General features: G+C 36.1%; 2 protein-coding genes across 2 annotated transcripts; one reads left to right on the top strand and one right to left on the bottom strand.

Moving 5' to 3' along the window:
- The first annotated feature begins 4410 nt into the window (after window positions 1-4410).
- Window positions 4411-5293, top strand: LOC118436989. Its single transcript, XM_035855718.1, has 4 exons — window positions 4411-4730; window positions 4805-4884; window positions 4951-5030; window positions 5141-5293. Exons 1-4 carry the CDS (start codon window positions 4687-4689, stop codon window positions 5291-5293), a joined length of 357 nt encoding a protein of 118 aa, XP_035711611.1. The 5' UTR covers window positions 4411-4686.
- Window positions 5294-9374: 4081 nt separating this feature from the next.
- Window positions 9375-10605, bottom strand: LOC118436973. Its single transcript, XM_035855694.1, has 3 exons — window positions 10505-10605; window positions 10078-10264; window positions 9375-9770 (listed from the first exon to the last, which is right to left on the bottom strand). Exons 1-3 carry the CDS (start codon window positions 10570-10572, stop codon window positions 9570-9572), a joined length of 456 nt encoding a protein of 151 aa, XP_035711587.1. The 5' UTR covers window positions 10573-10605; the 3' UTR covers window positions 9375-9569.
- Between the last annotated feature and the right edge of the window lie 940 nt (window positions 10606-11545).

Genomic DNA, 11545 nt, shown 5'->3' with positions numbered 1-11545 from the left:
CGTGAAATATGGCTTGATTCTCTTCTTGTCCGGGTCTACTTCAGACCAATCACAGACTTCGCTTGGAACCAAGGGCTGCACTTCTCTGTTACTCTCAAATGGGCTATTTTGACGCCCTAATAGAACTCTTTCTCGCAGTTTTTCGATAGTGTACTCATCGTTCTTTTGCATAAAAATGTTCGAGTTGACCACGACATTGGAATCTTTCATTACGTCCGTCAGACGGACTAAGTTGTGATTCCTTATAAAGTCATCGCTAACTACTGGCGGCTTACGGTTATCTACAATTTGCAATTTTTCGTAAAATTCAAGCAACAAGGCAATGCCACATTTGCAACATAACATACCGCCCCCGCATAGTTGCCTTGCAGTTGCCTTCCTTACACGAAGTTGGCGATCCATTGTCGTTTTCAGTATAATAAACTACAAGGTATTTCGTCGATTTGTCATATTAATTTAAATATGCATTTTACACGTATTCGTCTCACTTCGTTTCTCTTATCTGCAAACTGTGTATGGTACACACTTGTCCCACTAACGTTCTTATATGTATACATGTAGCTATATGTATATATATTGAATGCAAATATATCAGGCATATACAGACTTGGTGCATATTGTCATAATTTAAATGAGAATATGTATAGTGTATCTTTAATTTAAGCTGGACGAAGTAATTCGTCGCCAGGTTTGCAAATATTAGACTTGAATGTACTTATGAATCATGAAAATTTAGTTAAACTAAGGAATTTTCTGGGTTCTTTGAAATATCATCACATTTTTATATAAAAAATGTATATGTGCATTTCTTACCACGAACAAAACTAAAACATCTCAACCGCAAAAAAAATCTTAATACCACCAAATAATGAGGAAAAATGTTCAAATACTTAAAGAAAATATTTCCTTATTTCTCTTTCTTTGAATCAAAAATGGAATTACGGAATACGGAATTACGGAATTATGTACGGAATTTTGCATATTGTGCGTTCATTTGAAATAAATAGTAATTAAATAGTAATCGAGTAAGAAAGCTCCATTTAAATTTTAAAAGTTTTTTTTGCATAAATAATATGCACCCACAGCGATATCGAGATTGGAGGTACAGAGTTTAATGCTTTTCCTCGTCTTACCCAGCTGCAGAGTGAGTGATAGAGAAAGGATGAATTTTATGGCATCATTACTTTGTTTTATCGCTCATTACCTCCCTACATTTACCAAATCTACGTAAAGTTGGATTTTCAACGTTAAATGCGCCGTCCAACAGGCCTTAATTTTAACGGATTCCCCATTTAGTGGGACGAGGACGATAAATAGAGGTAAGCATTTTGTTATGTAGGGCAGCACAACAGAATGTCCATCCCATGAGAATATTCGTAAGGGGCAAAGGAATGTGCAAAGTATTGATTTCTCGAAAAGTGTAAGATCCCACAACTTTTTCGAACAGAATTGACCCGCCCAGCAGATCAGCACCGGTTACTTAAGCGTAGGTGACATGAACGTATTCGGATTTTTTTTTGTTTGACTGGTTATATTTAGAAAAATTTGGTTGTTATTAATTGCGCTCAACGATGGCCTACTTATTTTCTGTGACTTATCCTTAGTTTCCTCAGTTATGTTTTTATGAAAAATATATTTAAGTTTGCTGACCCATGTAAGGTTGCAACGTCTGACAAAAAGAAGAAACCAGAATTCCATTAATTGGACTATATCGATTGTACTAATTTTATTCTTCTCATTGTTTAAAAATATTTATTGCCCATTCACAATAGGGCTTAAGGTGAGCTGATGCCTTTATCCTTTCAACATAAGTATCTCTGCACATACGTACAGAGATATACAAATACATACAAATACATACAGATATGTTTTGCTCAGTTTTTTAATATGGCATATGCTTGGGTAGCGGTGCGTGTCTACGAGTTTAGTTGTCTCGACAATTTTACCTTATCTTGTGTCTTCATCTCAACAAATTTTGTCCAATTTATTTTAGCCTTTGGATTTAATAGCTTTTTAATTACTTTCTCCGTCTGGGTGCCCAATTAAGCATTAATTCCCATGCCTTATCGCTTTTAAACCTTTACCGACAAAAGAAGGACAACTTCCAGCTTGAGGGAAGGTTGAGGAGAAAGTAATAACACGACCGACCCAAGTGAGTTGCAACCAAAGACTGACTTTATTATGGTAGGGTTCAGCATTACTGCTGACACTTCACCCTTCCGGTTTTAATTCATAAGTTTACAAATGAATTATGCACTAGACACAAATAAATACAAGTTGTTCACAACTTATTAATAATTAATGTAAACACGCTTTTCTAACAAAATCACAGTTTTGTATACATTTTAAGCACAATAAACACTGCTGCATAGCAGCCGACTGACACCCTACTGTCGTGGTTGGGAGTAGATACATATATACAAACCACACAAATATCATGAGAGTTTATCGTATGGCGAGTTGTCATTAACTTAATCAATGTGAGAACAAAGTACGAATTGGCCGTGGTGTAGGCAGACCTACAGATAGACGTACACACTATTTACCGCTTGCACTGCATAACATACATTAATAGACAGAATTTTGCTGATCAATAAATCCGCATAGGCACATATATGTATACATAATAGAAATTATGGCTGGACATGAAAACGAAGCATACTACACTGCGGCAAATGATTAAAGTAAGGCGTTATGCGGCCTGCACTATAAGATGCGAATAGCCCTGTAGCATCTTCCAGTACTTTTGCAATGATGGAAAAGCTGACACAGCAAAATTTCGTGCAATTTACAGAGACTTTGGTCTCTGAGTTAAATTGAGTGTAAAAATACGTTAGAAATGGTGAAAGTTGAATTGGAAAGTGCACTAGTACATCAAGTAATAGATTTACTACAACTAGTTAGTCAGTTTGCACCTGCTCAAAACTGTAAAACATCCAAAAGTGTAGTGAAAAAATTAAAAACGGCTTTAAAAGAAAGTGCACCAATTACGCAGGAGAGTAATCAAGATAGTCAAGAGACGGGAATACAAATTAGGTCTAAGCCTTGTGGACAAAAGTTCTACGGAAGCAGGATAGCACAACAACGTCATTTTCAGAGGAAACATAAGAAAATTCAGATCACAATTGACTATAAATATGTGTGCACGAGGTGTATGCAAAATTACAAATCAACCTTAGTGTTTAATAGGCATAAGTGCAAAGGCACAACAGAACTTACAGTGCCACCAGAAAATAAAGTGATAGTGGTAACAAAGGCCGATTTGCCTCAAATTACTACAAAGTGCGAGGACAAAATAGCTGAGATTGTGACGCATTATGCGTATCCTAAAAGACGTAAGTCAGTGTAACACAGATCAATTCGGCGTTCAGTGATTCCAGCATGGAAATTATAGACGAGGACGACGAATTGGTGTACATAAATAGGCCTATATGGCTCGTAGACCCATTGTGGGATTTAAGGCAACAAAAGCCAAACACAAGTAAGTACAACTGGTTAAAGGATTTTATTTTAGACCAGTATGGTCGCTTCTGGTCAGGAGTGCCACGATCCATGGAGTCGCAAGCTGTGATGTTAGTCATCGATCAGATTAGTGAAGTGTCATCGTGTTTAAATTGTGTGTTAGACAAAATGCCAGTGACTTTTGGTGAACTATTAAAATTAGAAAAATTACTCGACGAAAAACGCCAGCAGTGCCATTAGCGATTACAGCTAGATGTGCATTTTAAAAAAATGTATGAAACTGACTGACTCCAATGTGGACAGAGAAACAATTAATCAGCAAGTTCTCCTGCTCTTGTGAGTGAAAGTGAAAGACAATAATAAAAACTACTGCAGTTTATGTGCTACATAAACTCGAGGGATTCTACAGTATCAACAGTAAGTTGTCTAATCATTTTGCTTGCAGTGCTCACTGAATAAGTATGAGATAAGTTTAAATACGATAATGACACTCTCCTTGTATACTAACATAATCGTAGATATAACAGTAAAGTGCATTATGAATTCTTCTTTCGCCAGCGACCCTCTCTGGGATCTTCGGTACCGGTGCCCACGGTACAACACTAATATATGGTGTGAGCGGTTCATTTATGAGCAATATGCTCGGTTTCGTCGGTCCGTGCCACCAACTATGGAACTACAAGCAGTGAGTCTAGTAATTAGTCAATACAAGAGTATTCTCCTGCTACAATTGCGGAGTTTGTGCAATGTACTCCAACGACATTTAAAGAACTGCTGCCTGTAGGCCTTAGACTAAGTCATCAACAGAAAGTGCTCAACTCTCTCAACAATGAATAATCACACCATAATTAAATTTAATTAGGACGCTCCATAGTGTAAATATGTATGTATATAAGAATACATTACTCTAAAACTACCCTGCTGATCTAGCAAGTTAATATACATATAAAAGTTGACAACAACTGCCCTGCTGGAGCAGCACTGATAATGCCAGCTGTGTAAATCGACCAGGACGTGCATGATGTAAGATGTAAGATGTAAGATGTAAGATAAAAGCTGACTCGTACATAGATTAAAACTTGATCATTCCATGCTTGCACAGCAAAAAGAAATACAGCACATCAAGTATATGAGTTGCAAATATAAAAGCGTGAGGCAACCATCACTAGTTAATTATTATTCTTGCAGCACAACAGACAACCCTCTTATCTATTCAAGAAAAACATGGCAAAACTACTCTCCCTATTGGTCATCATAATCACTGGAAGGTAATGTTAAGAATTTCAATTTTTGAAGATTCTAATTAAGAATAGGAAAAGGTTACAATCGTTTGTTTTCACAGTTACGCAGTAACGATGCCATATCCGGCGGTGACGCTTGGACTTGGCGAGATGGCAACCTGTATTGGCTGCGTGCATCGGAGTAAGTCACGTATTTACTAAACTCACATAAAATTCCATATACATATAAATGCAATATTTATCCTAGATAACACGTACGCTGTGTGGGATGCTGAAGAACAGATCCACCCACGGGGAAGCTGTCTCCACGTGGATTCAATTTTTGAGGTAATGAGAATCATACAATTATAACAATTTGCACACGCAATAACAGTTTCGCTAATACAAACAACTAATTACTTAAATTTCATTAATGATATCCTATTGTGGTCTTGCAGGATCCATGCAGGATTACTCAGGCCATTTTCACTCGGTGGTGGGAGTGTGCTGACTTCTTCCCAGCAGAGGAGAAGACGCTGGTGCCTCTTGTGATGGGGGACATGGGTCCACTCGTAGAGTGGTTCGTCTGCCCAGACGGACCTGGTAACTAATTGTCCTTATTCGTATATTATCCATAAACACATAACACAATGTAGTCACCCAATGTAGCTATAATCATTAGAAAGGTATTAATAAATTGCACTGGTTTCTTGCCTTCACTAATCGACCCCTATTTACTTCAGCATAATCCAGCTCATAATAAATAAAATTGCATTCTAAAATTCAAAAGCAGTAAGAACACGCAACTTTCTAATCATGCAGAGCATTTGAAACATACAACTCACCATATACAGAATAGCATAAATAAAAAAAACAGCAGCCTACACAACAATTAAGTTCACAACTTACATCTGGTGCACATGCAATCCCCACATTACGACTAAGTAATTACATAGAAGTTAAATATAAGCACAACAAATTCTGTAATTAACCCAAATTTTGGAAATATGAGACCCAGCTCGTAACATTGAACATAATTACATCTATAATTATAATTTCTATACCAAATCTGGTTCGTTGTGAATAATTGCGTATCCGGGGTACAAATTTAACATGTTTTCTATGTTCAGTAGTACTAACTAGGAACTGACTACATACCGGGCAAGAAAACATCGTAATTATTTATTATATAAATAACCACTACGTTGGCCATACACTTCCTTTGCTTTTCGAGGTAAAATTGAAGTGTCGACGTCTAATTTATATATGTAGACCTGGACAAATTTCCAAACACCGATAAGATTTTTTTCATATTCGGTTCCCAGAACATAATGACATTTGAAGAGGGTGTTGATAGCTTCCGAATAGTTTTTGGAGTCGATGGGAAGAATACTTCCGTCGCAAACGATGAAGAACGAGGAGAGTTTCGACGGGTTGTCGCCAATGCACACTAAATTGGGTTGAGATTTATCGATCTACCACGTGTCCAAAATAGATTGAAATGGTGTTCCAGTCTATATAAATATACATCAGTTAATATGGAAATGTTTTTTAATATATTGAATACATTACATTTGCCGGTATACTTCATTACATTATAAAATGATACTAGGAGGTCTCTGGCGTCTTCGATTCTCGCTCGACTTCCACGTCCTTTCCCTTGAGGGGCTGGGGGAATTAATTGTAGCAACGCAAATAGTACAGCTATTCAAATATCACACCTCTCTGCAAGGCAAAAATTAAATAATAATTAAAGGACAGGTCTAAAAAATAATAAATAAGTAAAAGTTAAGTTAAATAAAATAACCAGATACGTCAACGAGGAACTTTTATAACGCTGGAGTAGATTTTAGCAGTTTTATGTGGTCGAGAAGTTTAGCAGCAAAATATGGCCAGATATCACGAAATTCTGACGAAGATTTTTGAAACATTAATTACAATTCATATTGGAGCTAAGTATATAAATTTCAAATAGTAAGAATTACATTTTTTTACAACAAAACACTTGATATATGAAGAAAACAATTCCAACCAAATCGTGATAAACTCGCGACGCGTTTCGCAATTTATTTAAGCTTCATCAGGCTATAAAATAAAATAATAATTATATGATGCCCTTACATTATAAAATTTAAAAATTATTAAAAAATGCTATTAAGAATTTAGGTATTACCGTGTTTTTTGTGACAATAATTCAAAATGTTGAGTTTTGTGAAAAACATACTTGTGGTTAGTATGATCGGATTTACACTGAGTTTGGCTTCAATTTAGACAAGTTTTCCAGTGTATTATTTTTACTTACCAAATATTCACACTCGGTAAACTTACGGTACAATTTTATTATTGAGACGTTGTTGGAAATTCTCAGGTGATTTCGGTGTGACAATGTGTCCGCCATTAATCTCATTATCCCCGTCTTTCCGTCCTTCCGACACAATCCATTCAATTCGTCAATTTTATTCTGTATTGTGTCGTCACAAAATTCATCGTCGATTCTTGGATTACCAAACTTCGGATTTGGACCACCGGAGTCGGCTAATACCCGTTTTGTTGTGGTTGCTGTAGTACTAGTTTTCAAATTTTTGTGGAGTTTGCGGAGCCTTGCTTTAATCAATCCAGCTCGGTTGATATTGTCAAATAAATCGCCATTGTGGGATCACAGCAACAATTGCAATGGCCAATTTTTTCTGGTCATGAGATGTAGGAGACAGTCTAATATTAATAAAAATTCCAAAATTATTTCTACTTACTTACAATCAACAAACTAATTTATTTATTCTTGCCTACCCTTTCAATTCAACCAGCTTGGCCGCGAATTCTTTAATTAACACAGACGATCCACTGCTATCGACCAATTTTCTTGATGAACAATCGGTGACCAATTCCGTCAGTTCTGGGCTAAAATCGATCAGAGTCTGCAATACCTATTGTAAATAAAAAATTATGTACAAATTACTTTCGACTTTCAGAAGAAGACAATCAAATTATAAAAACTATTACTTGTTTATAATTGTCCACCTCTATCTCAGATGAAGACCCGTTTGTTCTCCTTTGACGAGATATTACAGCCGACGGGTCACCTATATGGGCATCAAAATATAGATCAAATAAATTTTCATAAACGTGATATTGTCCTCATAAATAAAATAATTTTTTTAATAATTAATGCTGGCATTACGGGAAGGAGTAATGTTATCTGTAGATAACTCTCCTCGAATCCTAAAAATAATGTTGGGGGTAGTGACTTGATCCAACAGCGCCGGAAATACTTCTTCGTCTATATCTGCTCCTTGTTCGTAATCTATACGAATTTCGGCACATTCGTCCAATTTAAATTTCTCACGAATTAGAAATTAATTTGTAAAATTATACCTGTTATAATGTAATAAATATAATAGTGTATGAGCCTCACCTGTCAGAATAAATTCAACATAACTACTTAGGCATAAAATTAATTCTTTTCCTCTAACAAAATTCGAGACACGAAGTAATTTTGCCATTATTCCTTGCTTTGCACTCAGCTGCTGAATTTGAGTTCCGTGAATGGAGTAGGACGAACTAACCGTCACAGATGGCGCTGTTGCAAAACTGTTACCATGATACGGTGGTGGTGGAGATCACCAGGCATGGTGATAGAGCTTGGTGATAGATGCATCACCATTTTGGTGATACATGCCATCTCCGGTCGCTCGGTAATAACGGCTATTACCCAGTTTCTAAGAGTGTAACTCACCGCTCGAGTTAGTTTGGAGTGAGAGTACATACATGGCGCGAGAAATGCATCCCCATTTTTATACCGTTTTTGCGCCTCACCACCCCGCTATGGACGCTATAGAGCTGGTTGACGAACTTGACGTCTCTCTTGTTGGTAAAAACAACATATTCAAAATGGGTTTCGAAATTTCGAAAATTACGGGTTTTATGGCGCACACGGATTGACATTCATACGAGAAGTAGTGGTTTGAGAGGCTGGGTTAGCAGCTTGGCAGAATTTCTAACACGCAAAGTATGCTGAATGAGATTCAGGGAATTATTTATAAAATTCCAGATGTCTCGTTTTCGCCGGTCTCCATCCGTTCAGAATTACTTACTTGACATGTAAAAAATGCTAGTTTTCGAAATTCCGAAAGTTTGGAAAATCTAAGTTTTACAATTTAACTCTGTTGTTTTATTAGTGAAATTTTACTAATAAACCTCTGAGTTGGTTGCACCATGCCCATGTATGTAGCTAGAGTTAGCTCGGTATTTACCACATTAGTTTATTTAGCAGGGGCATAAAACACAAGCCCCCTACTTTGAATTTTGACTTAATTTTCCGCCGGAAAAATATAATTCGCCAAGGCCTGCACTCATACCTGACCAATATTGAAATACCTTGAACATATCTCTGAATTGGCAATAAACTCCCTTATATCTCCAAAATTGCCTATGTCATATAGTGGCGGAGTAACGCATGTCACGGATAATGATAACGCCTACCACATACATATGTAAGCACACAAGGAGCAGGAAGTTGATGAAATGTCTGTTTAATGTAACAAATATTCTGGCCAAGATTAACAAAGAACTTTCAGACATGCGTGTTTCACTACAGATGAACATTGCATGTCAGCTTATGTAAATATTTGAATGTACGTACTTAAATTATACATAAATTCCCGTAATAACAAAAATGGTTAACCACTACATAAATAAACTTGATGATAATATTTATTAATTCATCCTTTGTCACAAACTCCTACCATTCGTGACATTTTTTAAATTTGGATTTGACATAGATTAAGATTTTGGAATTAATTTTCGTTCTACACAAACTCAAAGTTGAAAAGATTAGCCGACGTAGGTTCGTGGGTTCATGGAGAAGAATTTTGTAAAAAAAAATTACTTTTAATACAAAATGTCCCACTGGTTTTCCTCCCGGGCGAAAATATGATTTCCAGGAGAACGATATTGCGGAGCTCCATCATCACTTCGATTTCCTATGCGTTTAAAACTTTTTTGGATAAAGGAACTTATGCAAGAATTTGGCTTGATGTCGGCCTTATATCCGTTCCAGTGTGACCTTTTAGTCCGGTTTACGTGGCCTGCCTAAAACATTAAAAAAATCACTTGATATCCAGTTCATTAACTATTTATTTAAGGAGTACGATTACATATGAGAAAATGTAGTAATTCTGGCACATTATAACATTTTGGTGCCGGAGAAATCCCTGAATGAGAACGGATTTTATGCCAAAGAGGAAAAATTGTGAAAGTTAATGACCTCTGATAAAAGGCACATTATTTTCCTGAACGACGTTTGTCGTCCACACGAAAAAAGGCATTTCTAACAACACGACAATTGTCATCGGGTTAAAGTAAAGGGTTAAAGTTTAACTTGTATTTTTCAAATTACCTCGGTTCCACCCGTTACCAGAATTGGACATTTGGAACGTTTCCTGATAGCTTGTAATCCCTTTATTGTGGTTGCCTTGATTCCCTGTAGGCTTGTACAATCTGGGTTCCTTTTGTCGCTACACTTCCCAGCGACCCGTATCCCGGACAACATTAGACGTGCCTTGGCCTTATTATGAGTGAGAGCACTGAGAAAATGAGAAAAAAACATGATGAATTATGGGGAAAATCATGTATCAAATCATTTTATTTGAGCCGTATTTCAAAAATTGGATAGCTTTGTCACTCAGCAATTTAAAAAACCTTAATAGCGGAAACATGCTTTAAAACTGGGTGTAAAATTTAACAAGTTTTTGAAACACTATATAAATACACATGTACAGTTAACAGATTAGTACTTAATAAACACATCATGCAAAAAAACTTACAGGTAGGTCTTGCAAAGGATGACTGCCAAAGCAAGAACCAATAAGGCTTTGGCGGATGCGAAATTCATGACGGAACTGTTCACGCTCTCCTCCGCGTTGAGTTATGATTTACAGAATAATGGGACTTCTGATATTTATATCTACGGTAAACTGAACACGTTCCATGTGTTCGTGTTAGAATCCTCGGGAGTAAAAAATTCTATTATCATACATACATAATTCAAGCACATTCGTAATTCAGTTCCTAACATGAATAGATTCCTGCACGAGGCTTTTAAATATAATATTGCATTATAAAGTGGATAATTTGTGGTACACTAGGGACGAAGAGATTAAGGAGAATGATACAATAGGACAAATTTTTAATGTGCACATAGTCGTAAATGATGAAAGCCACATGGTGTTTGAATAGATTCATTGCTGAGTTGAAAGATTATAGTATTTAAATTTATGGTATTATGCACATAAATATTTTTATGTATACACATATGTACATGTTCATAGCTATGTAAGTAAATAAATTTGTGAGGTAAAATGAAATGATATTTGGTGAAATTTGGTTGAGGCAAATTGCTACACTTTTAATACCTAGTATCGCCATACGGTGAGACTAGGTACTTTAAAGTCACAGCCAGTGTAAGTCCGTTAGTAACATCCATACATATTGGTTGAGAGGCGAAGTCGGCTTCACTCACTGCAACCAAGACTATCACAGAAACAGAAAAATAAAAAAAAATTAACATGGAAACATGGTTATTGAAGAACGAAGTTGTCGAGTATTTATTACTTCCAGTTGATAATTAACTTCAACCCACAGAGTTCAAATTAATGTTCATCATCTTTTTAATTCCACCGTGATTATGCATTTATAGTTTTCAGCATCTAACTGTGTTCACAATGGTAAAACTTGTAATTTTATGAATTCCATCATTAATGAAAATGTCTGTCTTCTGTGTGGAATGGATAATCAAATGATTTTGCGAAGTTGGAAACATTTAGAATTGAGCGATATTTATGCCGCTATCATATGTATGAATTTTG

The sequence above is a fragment of the Folsomia candida genome, unplaced genomic scaffold, assembly GCF_002217175.1.
Source record: "Folsomia candida strain VU population unplaced genomic scaffold, ASM221717v1 Fcan01_Sc011, whole genome shotgun sequence".
In the NCBI taxonomy this organism is placed as follows: Eukaryota; Metazoa; Arthropoda; class Collembola; order Entomobryomorpha; family Isotomidae; genus Folsomia; species Folsomia candida.
The sequence above is the reverse complement of the archived record's forward strand: the minus strand, read 5'-3'. Positions and strand labels throughout refer to the sequence as shown.

Excerpts from the sequence above, each read along its gene's own strand:
- LOC118436973 (XM_035855694.1), bottom strand. The coding sequence starts at position 10,572 with ATGAATTTCGCATCCGCCAAAGCCTTATTGGTTCTTGCTTTGGCAGTC. Across the intron at positions 10,265-10,504 it reads ATCCTTTGCAAGACCTACCT|TGCTCTCACTCATAATAAGG; the intron begins GTAAGTTTTTTT and ends TCATTTTCTCAG. Across the intron at positions 9,771-10,077 it reads TGGTAACGGGTGGAACCGAG|GCAGGCCACGTAAACCGGAC; the intron begins GTAATTTGAAAA and ends TTAATGTTTTAG.
- LOC118436989 (XM_035855718.1), top strand. The coding sequence starts at position 4,687 with ATGGCAAAACTACTCTCCCTATTGGTCATCATAATCACTGGAAG. Across the intron at positions 4,731-4,804 it reads GTCATCATAATCACTGGAAG|TTACGCAGTAACGATGCCAT; the intron begins GTAATGTTAAGA and ends TTGTTTTCACAG. Across the intron at positions 4,885-4,950 it reads TATTGGCTGCGTGCATCGGA|ATAACACGTACGCTGTGTGG; the intron begins GTAAGTCACGTA and ends TATTTATCCTAG.